The sequence below is a fragment of the Ambystoma mexicanum genome, chromosome 9 (assembly GCF_040938575.1).
Source record: "Ambystoma mexicanum isolate Mex_15411 chromosome 9, UKY_AmexF1_1, whole genome shotgun sequence".
Taxonomy (NCBI): Eukaryota; Metazoa; Chordata; class Amphibia; order Caudata; family Ambystomatidae; genus Ambystoma; species Ambystoma mexicanum.
In genome coordinates this window covers 1,306,579,197-1,306,597,014 of record NC_090931.1, presented here as the reverse complement: position 1 = coordinate 1,306,597,014, position 17,818 = coordinate 1,306,579,197, and the positions used below count along the sequence as shown (strand labels likewise).

Below are 17,818 nucleotides of genomic sequence, written 5' to 3'. Positions count from 1 at the left end.
TACAAAACTTCCCCACAAGACTTTCAATAAATGTGGATTAGAACTCAACAGGGAATCCTTCAACCCAGGAAGCCCCTTGTTTTGTACGCCTGATCTCATTCAGGGTGAACTCGTTTGAAATGTCCTCTGCCTTCTTCGATACTCGAAGATAAATTACTATGCCCCCCAAAATCTCTGATGTTCAGGAATGGGCATGAGTAAGCATCTGCACATCTCACCCACCTTCATACTCTGTAGTGTGCCCCAAGGCTGTTGCCTCTCTCCCACCTTTTACAACACCTTCACACGACCCCTCTTGCTCATCCTCGACGCTTTGGGTATTTCGTACACTAACTACGCTGACGATACCCAGATCCTCCTTACCCTCACTGGCAACTACGACACTGACTCCTTGACCCTTAACAACCTCTAAAACACCATCCAAGCCTGGATGGCAGACAGTGGACTATGCCTCAACTCCGACAAGACCATAATCCTCCTGATAGGTACCTCTGACAAACTAAAAAATCTAGACTCCCAATTCAGTCACTTCACCATCGACACCATCAAAATACCTGTCTCAGACTCAGTCAAAACTCTTGGAGTCTATTTGGATTCCAACCTATCCATGGACAGACAAGTCAATGCAATAGCCTCCTCAGCTGCATATCACGCTAAACTAATCAACGCAGTTAGGCCCTTTCTCTCCAAAGAGAACTGCACAAACATAGCCAGAGCCATCACTGGCTCCAGGCTACACTACTGCAATGTACTCTTCCTAGGAACCTCAATAAAAATCTGGAGAGGCTACAAGTCATACAGAATAGTGTTTTCCGTGTAGCCCAAGGCATTGCTAAAAGAGAACACATCTCGGAGGCTAGAAAACTAGCCCACTTGCTCCCAATAAAGGAAAGAATCGTCTTCAAAGCTCTGACACTGACCCAAAAGTGCATTCACCTCACTGCTCCTGTTTATCTCTCACAAAGGATCCACCCCGTCTCCTCTACAATGCCAACCAGATCTCCCTATACCAACATGCTCTATGTGCCACTAGTAAAAAGAGCCAGCCAGCTTCCCATATCTTGCACCCACACACCTGAATGCCCTACCTCCCACAATCCGAAGTGAGGCTTTCCTCATCGCTTTCCGTAAAGCTATGAAAACCATACTCTTCACATAAGGTCCCTCATATCAGCATGAATACTATAAATATGACCCACTGCATAAGCTGTAAAGTAATGACCAACTGCATAAGTATTGAATTATGTCTGTAGTATTTATAATGTGCCAACGACTGCTACCATTCCTGTACCTCTGTAACTAAACTCTTACAATAACAGCACCTCAATGCCCTTGGGCTGTTTGCGCACTATATAAATTTAAATAAATAAATACATAAATAAATAAATCATTTTTTTATATAGAAGTTCTGCTACACTGCTACACTGCGCTTATCACTGTATCCTAGACCTTCATTACACCATTGGTGGCCCTAATAGACACAGGTTGAGAGAGATAATATGTGTCCGCATGTGCTTAAAAGAAGTTACATCCTTTTTTTGTCGCATAGAGGCCCCTCTACCCCAGAACAAGGAATTTACATTAATGTCCCATGTCCACAATTCTTTATCAACAATCAAATTCTTTTTAAGCTCTGAGGATCCTGTGTGCATAATTAGAAAAGCACATATCTGTAATGAACTGGTGTGGGTAACAATGGAGATGGGCTTGTTAGGGGCACATGTGGGTCACTGGAGACTCAATAAATTGAAAATGTGAGAGTTAAAAACCAGATGTCAGATGAAACTTTTCATTTTTGGAATGAAGATGTAGGGTCAGCTGATCACACTGGCAGAGTCTGGGACTCCTTTAAGGACTATATAAGTCAGAGATGGATTGTAATATGGGTTTACAGGGGACACCGGGGTACTGCAGCTATTTGAGTATGTTCAAACAAGTTTGAAGGACTGCACAAAAGTTTGTTACATGACAAAAATGACAACGATCTGTGGACCCTGACTAGAGTTAAGATGACCCTGAATGACCATCTCCTTAAAAAAAAAGTAGAGTAACTCTTGGAAACATCCTTACAGGACTACTATGAGCGGGTGGGGGAGTGAAAAGCTGCACATTATCCACACTATAGCACACTTCCTGTTGAGGTCAAATGGAGGCCGGCTGCTTGAGCGATTCCTATACTAACAGTGGCCACTCTTCCACTGCCTGATGAAGAGGGACAGTAATTAAATTGTAACGCATATTTATTATGTGCAACCCATGAACTCCATAAAGACGTGGTTCACCCTCATATTGCTATCAAAAGAAAAGTCAGGGTTTCTTTAACAGAACATTGGGCCTTATTACAAGTTTGTTAGTATTTCGGTGGAAAATCTGCCAAAATACTGCCAAACGGAATTACCATTACTGCCACTTGGTCCTGCGTATTTACCGTGGGATTACAAGTGGTTGTACGTGGTGTAAATCCTCAATTTTTTGTAGTCCATAGGACTCCTACACAGGGATTTTGGTGGAATTATCGCTGGTCCTAATTCTGCTGATTTTGCTGTTTTTTGGCAGGAAAATCCTCCACCTTATCACCAAAGTTGTAGTACACTTAAGAGGTACCACTGCATTACCACCTTTTTTTTCCTTCACTGCCCTACTCGTAACGAGATCCAATGTTTGTGTGCCATTAATTCAGAGAGATTTGGGTGGCGATCAGTCCAAGTGCTCGCTAAATGTAGAACAACCCTCCCTCAAAGCGTGTGCACTAGAACAATATTTGAATTGGTGTTCTGGTCACACTACATCAGGGGGTCTGGCAATGTGCAGCCTTCCAGATGTTTTGACCTACAATTCCCATGATCCCTCACAATTGACTATGCTGACTAGGACCAATGGAGGCGTTGTCCATGTAGTGAGCCAAAGGTTGTAGACTCTTACACTACATCAACGTGCCACTAGGCCTGCACTACCAATCAATTGTCATATATGAGTTAATTCTCATAAAATGTTATCCCTATGTAAATTCCATAACTATTAGCTAACATTTAGTCTTTCTAAATGTTTTCCCACACCTTAACCTTCATTGTACCAACTCTTTCTGATGTTCCACCCAAAACTGCAAATGTTTCATAAATTTATGTACATTATTGTAGTTCGAAGCCTACACATACACTGCCCTAAGACATTTAACAAGGTAGTTGGGCATCTAACGGCAGAGCATAGCTCATCTTCAGAAAAGTCAAGCGCTAATATCTTAATTCAGCCCATGTTGACTTGTTTCCAATGAACCAAAACAGCAAATTCTTTTCATGTCAATTAGTTAAAGCAACATTGCATTTCTAATAATTAACAGATCCTCTATACCCAATGCCCTATCAATAGGCTGGTGCTGGGGTCAAGCTGAAGCACAGTATGTGGAAACTGCATAGCATAGTGGTTAAAAGTTGCACGACTAAGGATGACATCATATGTACATGGCACTCTTTGTGATGGCATAAAGACAAGGTGATGTAAGGGAGACAGGGCCAGAATCTGTTTGGTTCAATGCTGCATTCAGTTTTAGACCGGGCAATAGGACACTCGGCCTCATTATAAGTATGCCAGTCTGGAAACAATGGTGCTGATAAGCTTATCGGCGCTGTTGTTTCCAGACCAGCATACTACAGGTCAGCCTGCGTGAGCCGTCGTGCCCGACAGGTCTGACCCTGCGGACACAGTGGCCACGGTAGACAGACTGTCAAGGAAGCACCGGCACTGTTAACAGCGGTGCCGGTGCTTCCGTGGTCCCCACTCCCACAGAGTCCTATGGGAATGGGGACTTACAATTTACCGGGCCCTGACTTTCTGGTCTGCCGGGGTTGTAATCCCCTGGTTTTACCAAGAAGTCAGGTGCCGGTAAATGATTACAGGTCTGGCGGCAACCTGCCGGTAATACCAGCACGGTTACTGACGGACTCGTAATGAAGCCCACTCTTTGAAGGTCTGGCCCAAGAGGTCAAAGTTACAGGTCTAGTCATCTAATGTTAGCCAGCTAAATGACTTGGAGTAATCCGCAACTGTTAGTTTTTACGATGTTCATCAACAACAGATCTTCAGGTAGTACTCCACAGTTTGCATCGATTGGTTAGGAAATGTGATTTGCAAATGTGGACCACAATTGATATGGTTCTCGGCCTACTCGTTGTCCTGTTCCGAACCTTACTAGGGTGTACTTGTAGACTTCACAATGATATAGTAGGAGTGCTGCACAGGCACCTCCAGAGGATAATATCCAAAACATGAGACACTACATCATTTCATTAAAAGAAAGAAATGACAAGAGACCTTCAATTTTGCAGTCAAATCGAGCAGCGCTTCCTTCGACCACCTCGATGTTCTGAATCGTCGTGGTGAAATAGGGTTTGATGCTTGGCTTCTCTTCCGCTACTTCTTCGAGGAAAGCCTGGTTAACAACCTCTGAAACAGCGAAAAAGGGCACGATATTGGTCAAGCGAGATACCAGAGGCCCTCTAAGGCAACAGGTTCTATTTTGGAATTACAATAAAAGAGCATTGCTTTTGTAATACTAAATCTCTTCAATAGATGTTCCCTGGTAAGATGTTTGCTCTACACTGAAGCAAAAAACTAAAAGGGTGTTTTAAAGAAATGTTTATTCATTCATGTGAAGAGGGCAGATTCTCCGATGTTGCAACTACAGAGGAATGCAGTCAAAGAGGGGTGTTGTGGGACAAGAAAATGGGTCAGGTCAGGCATTTGGTTCTGACAGTTTGTAATGAATAAGTTTGTTTGTAGGTGTCACTGCAAGATCTTCATGCCAGAGTGATGTGATCTGGCCAATTTATGATGGCAATGAGGGGCTATATGATATGATATGGCATTTATAACGCACCTATACACAAGTGTTTCAAGGCGCGACGAGGCGACGGTGGGGAACAGAGGGAAGACGCAGACAATGGTCTCACTAGGCCAGGTGACATTGAGATCGCGCAAGTGCAGGGGAGGGGGAAAGGGGAAAAGTGAGGGGGAAAGAGGAGGGGGCAGTGCAGTGAATAGGATAAATAGTAAAGTAAACACGATAAATAATAAAAGTGCGGCCAAATGGTGGCAAGTGCAAGGGTAAGTGCAGACATAAGGTGTCAAGTGCTGGTAGTGGGACTGTAAGAATACAGAAACAGCTGCCGAGTGCAAGGGTTGCCAGGGGGGCAGTGCAGGTGTGCAGCTGGCTGGGAGGGGACCTGTGCCAGAGACCAGGCAGTTTCAGGTTAGGCCAGGAGATCAGCAGGGGAGAGGAGGAGAGAGAGCAGAAGCAAAGAGGAAGGCTTTGAGGTGGTTCCAGTAGAATGGATGTGTGCACTCTGCTGGTTTGTAAAAGCAGAGTAACATAACATAGCATAACGTAACAACATGGCATGATCACTGAGACTATCGAAGGTCGCCTGAGTGGCAGTGGTGGTAAAATGTAAACTTAGTGCCAGCACTGACTTTCAGAAAGTGGACATAGTTGAAACCTGGGGCCTTGGGTCTTACTGTAGGGGCATGCCCAAAGAAGGTGGCCATGTAAATAGGAGGTGACCTGGGTGTAGAATCCCATGTAAGGGGCCACGCATAGAATGAGGTGATCTCAATGGGCGGAAACCTGGGTGGGTTTGTGATGCGTGTAGTCAAACATTTGGTGTCCAGGAGACAGTCCATTACCGGTCTTGGTCTCCTAACCAATCTCGTGTAGTTCCAGGTGGAAAAGCAACATCGGCCTGCAGGTAGTAGACATGTTATGTTAGCACTGCCTGATGATGTGAGCCATCAGGACTTTGCAGACATTGAACAGGACTGGTGACGAGAATGGGCCTTGGGGGACAATAAAAGGAGATTTGTGGCAAACTCATTTGTTAAAAAAGGGACCGGCCTGATGGCAAATTGAATGCATTCATGAATAAATTACCCAATGGTGAACAAATGAACTTGTAGATCTGTATCCACCAGAAAACCTCCATAGCATGCAGTGTATTGTCTAGGAGAATTGTCAGATTTATTTCTAAATAAGATTCCGAATAGTTTCTGGACATTTTTTTTCTCTTCTAGCCTAATATATGCGGCCGAAAGGATGTGGGAGGGATGCAATAGAAAGAGAGGAAAACTATTATGGTAATTCAGCAACAGATCGTAAATCGAGAGTAGACAAGAGTGCGGGAGGATGAGGGGCAACATTTGGATATGTTTTCAAGGAAAAGTAGTGCTCGCTGGAGAAAAAAAAAACCTTTATAGAAAAACATTGAGCCAGAAATAGAGAAGCTATACTCCTGAGAAAATGTCAACCTGGGGCCAGATTACAGAATCTTTGCACCTCATTAGCACTAGAGCAAAGTTGAAAAACATTGGGGCCATATTAGACACCATTTTCACCATTACAAGTACAATTTTCCATGGTATAATCACGAGAGCAAAAACGACTCTAGGGCAAAAATACAAAATGGTGTTAGCACTAAGGCAAACTTTGCACTGGTGCATATATGTATTGAAAGTTCATGTTTTTTGCTCTAGGGCAATTTTTTCCCTCTTGCTCATAAATATATAACATTGATTTTGTCATATTGCAAATGTTTTCTAATATAGCCCCAATGATTTTGCACTAGGTGCAACTTTTCACTTGCACAGGTGCAAAGTTTATGTAATCTGGCCCCTAGTGTCTCAAACGTAGAACACATTGAACAGCTAGTCCTCATCTGCTGTCATGTTTGGGTGAGTCTAGTGGACTATTTTGTACTTTGAAACCAATTATTATAAATGTACATCTATTTTAAAGTGATATCTTGCAAAATGCCTCTGCGCCTTTATCAACTATGTCCAGAAGAGATGTGTAATATGTTTGGTCCCAAACGGTGAAATATGACAAAGCATGTGGGTATATTTGACTTCATTCTCTACCCAACTCAGGAAGGTGTATTTCATTTTAAAAACATTGACCAACTAGCTTGCGATGTCACAGAAGACTGGACACAAAGCGTGCAATTATTTATTTATTTATCATTCACTTTGTAGGTGCTTATACAGCAAATACATTCTGTTTCTAAGCACCCACAGGGCAACAGGGAGGAGACATGGGAATGAGACACATTAAATACATAAAAATAATAAATACAGTGGGGGGGGGGCAAACCTACTACGCCTTGCTAGTATTCAGAACGTGCAAGTGCAGAATAAAGGGGGCAGTGAGGGGGTAGGTGCTGAGGTGCCTGTGGATGAGCAACAGGTGAAGTGCAAGGTATGGTAAGTGCTAGCCTCCAGGATGGAAGGTGTGCTGATGCAAGTGCAGAGGATAGAAGATACGGGCGACTTAGTGTGGTAGGTCAGGGCCCCGAGGATGCATAAGGGTCCTGGACACCAATCATAGCAACTATGAAATTAGCAGAGAAGGGGGTAAGGAGGAGGTAAAGAGAAAAGTCTTGAGGCGCTTCCGGAATTTAATAAAATCCTGATCAAGGCGCAGAGGGAGGGGGAAGCTGTTCCATAGAAGGAAACCAGCTGAGGAAAGTGATCAACGACCTTCCCTCTGTTTAGCGAAACGCTTTACACATAGAGAGTTGGAGCCAGAGGAACACAGAGATCTAGAGGGAGAATATTTAGTAAGAGGGAGTTGTAGATAGAGTGGTCCACAGCCCCAGACAGCCATGTGGGTGATATAGAGGGATTTTAAATTAATCCGTGAAGCAACCGGGAGCCAGTGAAGACTTTTTAGGGCTGGAGACATGCGTTCCCTGCGCTTGAGGCCAAGGATAAGTCTTGCTGCCCTATTCTGGATTAGCTGGAGGGGTTGCAGAGTGGATGAATGTAGATTCAGGAGGTGGCTATTACAATAGTCAAGCCTGGAGAGAACCAGGGCTCGGGTAACATTGAGCCCCTGGGGAAGGTGAGAAAAGGTAGAATTCATTTGAGAAGGAAGAGATGAAAGTGGGACTTCTTGCCAATGTCCTGAATGTGAGGGAGGAAGGAGGGAAAGGAGTCGAAGATGACTGCAAGGTTCCTGCCTTCAGAAGAAGGAGCAGGGGAGAGTCCACGCACGAAGGCCATAGTGAACGGAAGAAGGCAGGAGCAGGGGTCCCAATGGGAAGGATCTCAGTTTTGCTGTCATTGAAGCAGAGTGAGAAGAGGTAGAATTCCCTTGAGAAGGAATTACTTTTGTATTGTTGTACAGGATACGCACCTTCAGGTTCTGGCTTTTCGGCACTTAAAGGGCTTGTTGGCGAACTTCCAGAAGACTTCCTTCCGCCCACGCCAGATATCATGGCCATAGAGGAAAGCCTCCCTATAGCTCGGACTGCATTTCCCGTTTTCTGAAAAACAACAGAGAGCTCAGTGTGCGCAGCAATAACATCCCGAACATCTTTTTCCCCCAAGGAAGTCGAAAAAGCCACTGTCAGCGAATTGAAAGATATTTCTAATTCCCATTATCAAACCTGTAAATGATCCCATACTTCATCCTTTGTATGTTATTGAGCCCAAGAGTACAAATGCTGATGAGGAGGATTCTTCCATTAAGGTGATCAACATACACGTGAAATCTCAACGCCCACAAGAGATGAGATTCCATTGCCAAGATAATAAGAGAACTCATAAGACGCCATGCTACGCCTTGCGTAATAGGACAGAGGGCACGGTTAGGGGCCATACTATCCATTATCAAAGGCCAGTTTTCGGTGCTCTGCATCTGCAAATCACTTTCGCACGATAGTGTGCCCTATGCAGTATACAGTTGTTTTGCCGCCAGTTTTTTTCGATTCATTTTTTAATTAAAAACATTATTCAAAAAAACTCATAGAAAAATAAAGGTGGGGTGGGTAAGGGGGTAAAAGGGGAGGGAGGTTAGAGAAATAGGGTTTGGGGGAACTCCCCCACAAATATAAAAAATAATTTGTCCGTGAGTTTTTTCGATGAAATATTTTCCTAAAAAATCAACCGCAAAAAAACTCTTACTAAAAGGACATAGAACCGTCCGATGCAAATGAGATGTGCTCTCTTGCTCTACTGGCGGTTTCATCTGTGACCAGATGACCGGCCGCGTTAATGCAGGAATAGCGGCATCCTTTTGCTGATCTTATCTTGGGCAGCATCTGTGGAAGTCAACAGTGTATCCCTTGCAGACCCCTCATCTTGAGCAGACAGCCACGGAGAGAGCATAGGTGGCAATCATCCATGCAGCGACCCAATCCAGTGGGCATGGGTTTGACTCTGTAATCTCCTCTTTCAGGTCACAGAGCATGAGTGGCATAAGATAACCCTCCATGTTGGAGCACAAATGCCGATATTCAAGTCTGAGTCCCAATCAGATCGTTCATGCACTTCCTTCTCAGAAGCCCAGGTTCCTATGGAGGATGTTTTAATGTATGGCAACTGTCAGCAGAAGGGGAAGCAAAGGGAAAGAGGAGAGAGGGAGAGAGAGAGAGGGAGAGGGTTTGCTCCCGTCAGATATCAGTTGTGTCACCCTTTCGTCTCTCGATTGTGTTCCAGATGCCTTTGTTTGTACCCCAGGTCATGTCCATTGATTGGTCGCTTTTTACTCCTTTACACCCCATGTTGTCTCTGAAAAACAGGCCGGAGTGACCACAAGTTCTTTGCGTGAGCCCTGCTCTGCATGGAAATGTTGCTGAGCGACACTTCCCGAGATTACACATGAAGCTTCACAACTGTTCCTCCCTGACCCTAGCCTACATGGCACCATCTGAGACACGCAGGCGTAAAAGATGCGTGCCAGCGCAAAGCTGATGCCTGTTGGCATGTCATGCTGTTTCTCGGATCATGGCTGCCTCTTCATAACATCTGTTAAGCTTGTATTTTGATATGGGCCCTTTTACTTATCCTTCTCATTGTCTTCATGCTGCCAACCCTCTTACTTGCTGCTCCTATTAAACCTCGTTTCAAATGTGGTCCTTTCTTTTAACAAACAAGATGGGCCAATATTCCTTTTTTTACAGGATTTGCCAATTGATTCCCCCCTAGATTTCCATAAACACGCTTCTCTAGACCATATTGATTTTACTCGTCTTCTAATTACAAGCCCAATCCACATTAAAGGACATCATTTCCAGCTGGATTTTTTACTAAAAAATATCATGATTTCTTCCGATTCTAACTCACTACAAAACTGGACTGACTTTTCTGGTATCTTTTTCTCTGTCATCAGGCCCACTTTTAAGACACTAACTCCTTCTCCTGTGCTTCTCGCCCAAGCTGCCTACTGAAATCCAGCCTCTCTCGACTATTAATGAGAGCAGCCTTTCAAAGTCTAAAATCTCCCCAGCTGGCTGGCCTGCCTGCCAAAGTTGAGCTACCCAACACGCATATCCAGGACATTACCAAACAAGTCCAATGCGTTCTGCTTATTCAAATCCACAATCATTTTGAAAATAAGATTAACAGAATTTGTTTTTCCAGCCATACTTTCCTCCCCTCTCCTATTTCTGGCTTGGATGGGACTGATCTTCAGCTGGCAACCCTTGGGGGACTTAAGTTTCATCCAATCACAGCGACCAATAGCATGTTTACAATCTTTTAAATGAAATCTAGTTTTTGCCCCTCTGATATTGTCACTGATTGTTTTCAGTGATTAACCCCCACCATCACAGACTAAATAAACCAATCTCATGAAACTGGCGTCTTCTCTACAAGTCTTAAACAGTCTTGGGTCACACCTTTACTGAAGACACTCAATCTCGACCCTCATTCTATCAGTAATTATAGGACTATCACCAATCTTCCAATTCTTGCAAAGCCTTTGGAGATGGTGGTTACGATGCAGCTCTAGCCTTTTGTGGAGACCCTCTCAATACTGAGAATGCGCCTATGGGGGTTCGCTCCAAAGCATAGTATCGGAATAGCCCTGATGTATATGAGCACCTTTTGTGGACTGCAGTGCAACATAGATTCCCTATTGCCCTTGCTTAACCTTTCTGCAGCCTTTGACACCCTCCACCATGACACAACCTTGCAAAGGTTTTCATCAGTTCCAATGCAGTCAACAGAAGCAACCCAATGGTTTCATTATTGTCTATAGCTCTCACTGTGACACCTTGGTCAAACTTTCTATGCGACCTGTTTCGTTAAATGTGCCCCACGGGTCTATTTTGTCACCACTTCTCTTCAATCCATATTCAACCTTTTCATGATTTGTTTCTATCTCTGAATGTTGGATTCCACATTTATGCTGATGGCACCTATTCTTTCTAAAACTCCGTCACCATTCTGATCTTGACAAACTTCATCTGAGTACATTTTTTGCTAGCATTAAGGACTGGGAGAATCCAATGTGACTCAGCCTTAAGTGCAGCGAAACAGAACTGCTAAGAATCCAGGTCTCAAGCAAAATGAAACCCAAAAAAGTCCCCCTTGTATCTTACTTGGTTGATAGTCAACCTTTAATTCTAGCCAGCAAATGTAAGACCTTGGGGTGCTTTTTGATCCATCACTCTCAATGAACAGTCAGGTCCATGCTGGGATTCGCACCACAAACTCTTTGGCTGGATTCATCCATACTTTTCCGACAATCATCCCAGCATTATTGGATCCATACTCGACTATGCAAAGTCAATGCATATGGGAGCTCCACAATAGTTACTTCAATGGCTACAAACCATGCAAAATAGTATGGTAATAATTGCTACTTGCACCTCTATCAGGAATCACATATCGACAGTTCTTTTGAACACTGACACTTTAAACGCTGGTGTACTGCTGAAGCGCGACTTAAATTGAAGTTAGCCTTCTCTGGCCACTTCCTAAGTTTCAAACTGGAGACAGGCAGGGAAAAAGCTCTGCAGTGCAGGGCACTGCTTTTGGAATTCCCTGCCAGAATTTCTTTGCATTTGCTCTGACAGTTCAAGAAATCCATTAAGACCTTTCTCTTTCCAACATCATTTTCTCCTTAATCTTATTTGAATTATTGCAATGAATCATGCACAGTTAATGCCTTTGGGCTCAAGGGATTATTGTGAATTAACTGAATCAGAAACGAAAGTCGTTTGAACGAAAATGACTTTCGGTTTTCACTCCCCCAAACATTTCTGATAACCCGCTTCCCCCCACCCCCTTACTTACCTGTGGAGCGGCACACCTCCTTGTGTGCCGCCGTCTCCTGCATCTCTCTGCGATGGCGGTTCCGGCACTTCCGTGCATGGGAACCAGAGCAGCAGGGTCTGCCTTTCTTTTTTTTAAAATTACTTTATTATACCCCTGATGCCTATATAGTGAACAAAGGTGCGGGGGATACCCCCACAAATTCTGCTCCCCTTCTTCACTATAAAAGCACTGAATTGTACTTTTTTCGAACATTTTCGACTGTCTCTTTGTTTTTTTCATGCAGTCGAAGTTTGAACAAATTTACCATTCGTTTTATTTTCCGGTCAAATCTGCAAACACTCGGATCCAGCACTTTACAAAGACCAAATGACATAAGATCTACCCCGCTTCTTTCAGACAGGCCCACTCACATCTACAAAGGGTTTTTGGAGCACCGCTGTGCCTTTTCCTCTGTCACTAGATCCCATCCTTGTTCAATATCTCAGACATGTTTTATCTGTTAGAGAAGCTTCAAACTAGCCTTGGTTGCAGGTCACCCTTGCCTGTGCTGCATCACAAAGTAAAACAACACAAGTATGTTTTGTTGCACCCTTAACACACAGACAACACTTTCATCATCACACATGCAATGAATGCCTTCCGGATACCTTTTCCTTAGTCATCTGTCAATCAGAGACTATGAATGTGTTCATCAAGGTGGCTAGTACATTACCTGCCATTTTCGCCTTGCCATGTATTTCTTCATCCTATCCTTGGAGAGTTTTTTGGCTTCCATGGTGCCAAGGTCTTGCTGTACCCAAGGATGCTGAAGGCACTGAGTACAGTCCAAGCGACTCCTGTGTAAAGACAAGCAGGTGGCAATCAGGTACTCAGAGGCAAATCTAACAAACCTGGTCTCAGGGAAACAGACACATGGGAGGAGTTCTAAAACCTACGGAACCAAAGAAGGGGGAAGGCTAGTCAACTTCCAGCAGCAATATCGGCCAATAAGCACTCTGCTCTGAACGATTTCTGCATCATTTCTTCCATGCATCACCTCTAGCCCCTTATCTTTCAAATAATGAGGCGATATGCCCTGGCGTGATGGGTCGACCATGTAGGTAATGGGCCGACCGCCCAAGTTAAGGGCCCAGTCGCAGCAAGGGTCCCTTAACGAGGGTGGCGGTGCCATTACTGTAAGGGTCGGCATGCCACCGAGGAGCATATCGCCATTAGCACCAGTGTAGTTTTGTAGACAGGTGCTAATGGTGACTTTATTTTTGTAAAGTGAACAAAAAATAAACATATATATTTCTGCCGCGGCCCATCGCCGGCAGTGCCGATATCTGGAAGTCCGCTTTTCATGTTCATGACTGTGAAAACAGACTTCCTGAGACCAGCACTGTGTGGCGTCGGGCTGCGCAAGAAAGGTATGTTTATTATTTTTTTTTTTACAAAAAGTCATCATTAGCACCACTGTAGAAAACAACACAGGTGTTAATTGGTGAGGGGTGAGGGGGGAAATGAAGGGAACGTGGTGCTGGCTGCCCATGCAGCTCGGAATGCGGGCTTGTACCATACAGTACAGCTCACGTTCTGAGCCACCTGATTGGCCAGCACCGCCACCCAGGGTGCTAATGGAAAATAGATCATAGTCAATCAAATTGATCAAGTGACCAGCCTGCATGACAGCACAATGGGAACTTTTGGTTGGCTAGCAACAGGGCCATTAGCCACCTGTTAAACACTATTTACTACCTTTCAATGAGAGTTTGGAAACCCTTCAAAATGATCTGGCCCGCCTGCTCCTTGCTTGGTTAGCTCAGCCACTGCCACCTTCTGCCAGAATGTCTTGCCTACATCCCTGAAAACTACAGGGATCCAATGACTTTCCTGCTTGGGGGTCAGTCAATTCTATAGAGGACATGTGTGTCATAGATCTTAATTTTGTCGACAACCTAACTTCCAACCTCATCTCATTTAAGAAAGAACGTAAAACCTTGCTATTCACCCATTTCAGCCACAAGAAACTAAGGTTTTCCTAGTGGACCCACTGAGTAACAAAATCTATTGGCGTGATCAGAACCGCATACAAAACATACTTCCACCCAAATTCAGCACATGTACATTTGTCATATGCAGCTCCATCATTGATGATCTGAAATATTGACGAGTTTAAAGTTCAGAACATTGGGCTGTCCAACCCTACCAGACACACGAGCGAGCTGCATGCATCAGCCAAGTGCACACACAAGCGCCAAGAAATCATACTGTCCATAGTGAGTGAAATCACTTATAATGGTGAACACTACGTTCAATTACTAAGGAAAGGAACCTCAGAATAATGATACGGATCGCACGTGTTGATGCAAAGAGCGGCATAAAGGCGGTGTAGGATGAAGCGATCATGTGTACCAAAGTCCAAGAAAGAATCCCTCCACCTTGCCGTTCCGCAAATTAGATGGCGCTTGATCGCAAAAATTCATCTGAGGATTTTGGCATCCATGAAAAGGGGATCCATTCTCTGATCCACCTAGTCTACTATTTGTTTGTGAAGAGGCTGTTACCCATTCATGTCCATTCAACATCCCTTGGATCATTGTGGGTATAAATACCCAGATTCCACCGACAGAATCCAGCGAACGCTGATTACAACAAGAAGGATTTGCAGTCTCTCACCTGCTACTGCACTATGGACAGATTTTGCTTCCAAAGAACAACCGAGAAAAGCAGGCAACCAGCCATCCTAGGACAGTAGTTGATCAGAAACCTTCGTACCTGGTATTTCTTTAAATGATTTCCCTCTCCAGGTTAAAGGACCCATCCCTGGCAGAAGTTGGCTGCACAGGGTATGTAGACCTCAGCGGTACCACCTCTCTCACACCCTCATCTTCTGCCCTCGTCTAGCACGCATAAAGATAGGCATGCAACCGTACCTATCAGGGACTATCGTATATAGTGTCTTTAACGAGTGAGGAGAGCTCAGGGGCAACGTGCTCGCCTTGGAAGCAAGACGACACGGAGCAACACAGGTTCGATCTCCGGTCCGCGCTTAGAAACCTCTGGGTATTATGCGCGTTATGTATAACCGATCATATCATAACGAGGTAACTTTCCTTGTTTGCACATGAATTGTGCATTTTTCATTGTGGTCGTTTTGGTAGAATTTCTTTTAAAATATATATATGTTATGTGTTTTGGGGAGGAAGGTATCAGATTGAGGTGGGTTGGATGGGGGTATGAATGGAAACACCCCCCAGGCCCATTTCAAAAAAGAAAATGAACAAAACGATCACAGGGAAAAATACACGATTAATGTGCAAACAAGGAAAGTGACCTCGTTTAAAATACGTACAAGTGGGAATATAACACATGCTGAGGTTGGCTAAATGTATCCTGTGCGCTTGATTCCTACTCAAGGAATATTGAGGAGCACAACTTAATTTGACTTTGTCGGGAAGATCCTCGCAAGAAAAGACTGAATGACCCCTTAACAGCCTATTATCGAGGCGCCTGTCGCCCCTACTTAGAATCATCCTCACACAGATGCATTGCCTGGGCGCACATTCAATGTGGACAACTTGAAAGGACAATCATACGACACATAAGTAGAAGAGGTAAGATCTTCCCTTACTTCATGTCCTTCTTGAGTAGGCTGCTGATAAAGTCCTTGGCCTCTTCAGAGATCTCATCAAAAGCTTCATCGTCGAAGTCCCAAGTGGCCGAAGTCACGTTGGCCAACGTCTCATTGTCGTTGTCTCCCATGAAAGGGGACAGCCCACTGACCCTGTTTGGTGGAAAAAGAGCAGACAGCAATAGGTTAAATGGGTCTGAAATTGATCTGACTACTAGCTGGCTCAGAGTTCACCCTGCCAGGCTGACCTCTCATCAGTGTTGCACGATTATTACACGAGGAAAAAGTATGGTAGCAACACACCCGTCATTATTGCACTTGCTCACTTTATTAAGGAGGTCTACCAGCTGCTAAGTGAACATTTTATTGAAGGGTTTTAGAGTAGGTCATTGTTAATTGGATGTATGTTTTGCACAGGGTACACTTTACAGAGAAAGTACTTCAGCTGCCATGTGACATTTTGTTAAAAGTATTTTTGACTGTGTTATTGATTGATTAATATTATGGGTAGAATACGTGTGAAGAAGAAAGACTGAATTTTATAATATTATTGATCTGTGATTTATTTCTTTTGATATAAGAATGGATTGTACTGACATTGTAAAATTAATTGTACATTTTGTAGATTTAATGGCGTGTTAAACCTTTAATAAACTGGAAACACGAATAAAAAGAAAATATTGACTATTGATCTGTGACTCTCACAATTGTACAGAACTGATTGATTTGGTCGCTGTGTGGTTTCCTGGGGTCCTTATCCTTTTCATGTTCAAGAGGTGTGTTTGTGAATTCACGTATTGACTCCTGCAATCTCTGATTTGATGATGGAGCGGCCCTGGTTAGAAGGCCATTAATTCTTCTATGTCAGATGACACCAATGGTTACTTTATTGAAAACTGAACCGTCCTTGGCTCGCTTGTTTGGCAGGGCCTCCTGGGAACCAAAAGTGGCCCTGGAAATACCTTTTAGAGTGGCCCTGTGTTACCCTGTTGGAACGAATGCAGCAAACAAGCTCAACACTTCTAAGTAGGGCTTTCAGCGGGGGAGCAGGGGCAGGGGGTGGGGGTCTCAGCCCAAGCAAGCAAAATTACAACAGTAGCTGTAAAGAGTGATTTTTAACGCACATTTACCCCTTTGTATGGATACGTAAAATAGGCTGTGCTGCTGCGATATGAGCGTGATCTGCAGGTTGCAGGTTCGAATCCCGGCAAGGCCAACTCAGCCTTTCATCCTTCCAAGGTCGATAAATAAGTACCAATTTCGGTTGGGTGATATTGTATGTAAATATGTGCTCTGTAAAGCGCTTTGGATTAAGGCGCTATATAAATAACACATCATTATCATTATCTAATCTCCCTCCTATTAGTGCTCAAATGCAACCGTTTGGCTTTACAGAGGGCACTGAAGCCCCATCTACTAGCCAAATCAAAAAAGGGCGAGTCGACCCGGCTGGGATTCGAATGCTTTCGGCATGCGCACTATCCCCCTGCGCGTCAGTACTCGCTGGCTTACGTTTGTAGACAGTATCACTTAAGTCTGTTTCTCAAGTCTTAATATTGGGACTAAATCCTTAGAAAACTAACTTTAATTTATTTTCATGACATCATCATTCAGTCATTGTCTGGACAGTTCAGAATGAACAATAAATGCACAAAAACAGTTTATGCAAAAACCCCAAGCTAATGATAACAGTATAAATATATCAATAAACGTAACCAGAAAAAAATAATTATATTGCTGAAGAATATTACTCCAAAAACATATTAATTATTTAAATGGGCATCGCTTAAAACTAGGGAACTTTGGTTATATTTTGATATATGATATGATATGATATGGCATTTGTAACGCGCCTATACACAGGTGTTTCAAGGCGCGACGAGGCAGGGAGGGGAGGAAACAAGGGGAGACAGACAACGATCCTACTAGGCCAGGTGTCATTCAGATCGCGCAAGTGCAGGGGTGGGGGAGGGGGAAAAGTGCAAGGGGAAGGGGAGGGGGGGAAGTGCAGTACAAGGTAAGTGGCGTAAAGTAAAAAAATAAATAGGGCCAGCTGGTGGCAAGTGCAAGGTAAGTGCAGAACAAGTGCTGGAAAGGGGGGGGGGGGCTGTAGGGATACAGAGACAGTCCCGCAGTGCAGAGGGGATTCCAGGG

The 17,818-nt window shown here is 44.0% G+C and overlaps 1 protein-coding gene across 4 annotated transcripts in view; it reads right to left on the bottom strand.

Annotated features, from left to right (window-relative positions):
* The window catches only part of MYLK (myosin light chain kinase), a 1,914,870-nt gene that overhangs the window by 6,628 nt on the left and 1,890,424 nt on the right, over positions 1–17,818 (bottom strand). For all 4 annotated transcript variants that reach the window (XM_069616671.1, XM_069616673.1, XM_069616672.1 and 1 more), the window contains 4 exons: positions 15,665–15,817; positions 12,764–12,887; positions 8,183–8,312; positions 4,309–4,440 (listed from right to left, as the gene is read on the bottom strand). In XM_069616671.1, the coding sequence (XP_069472772.1) occupies positions 4,309–4,440; positions 8,183–8,312; positions 12,764–12,887; positions 15,665–15,817 (539 nt within the window). The remainder of the gene's footprint in view (positions 1–4,308; positions 4,441–8,182; positions 8,313–12,763; positions 12,888–15,664; positions 15,818–17,818) is intronic.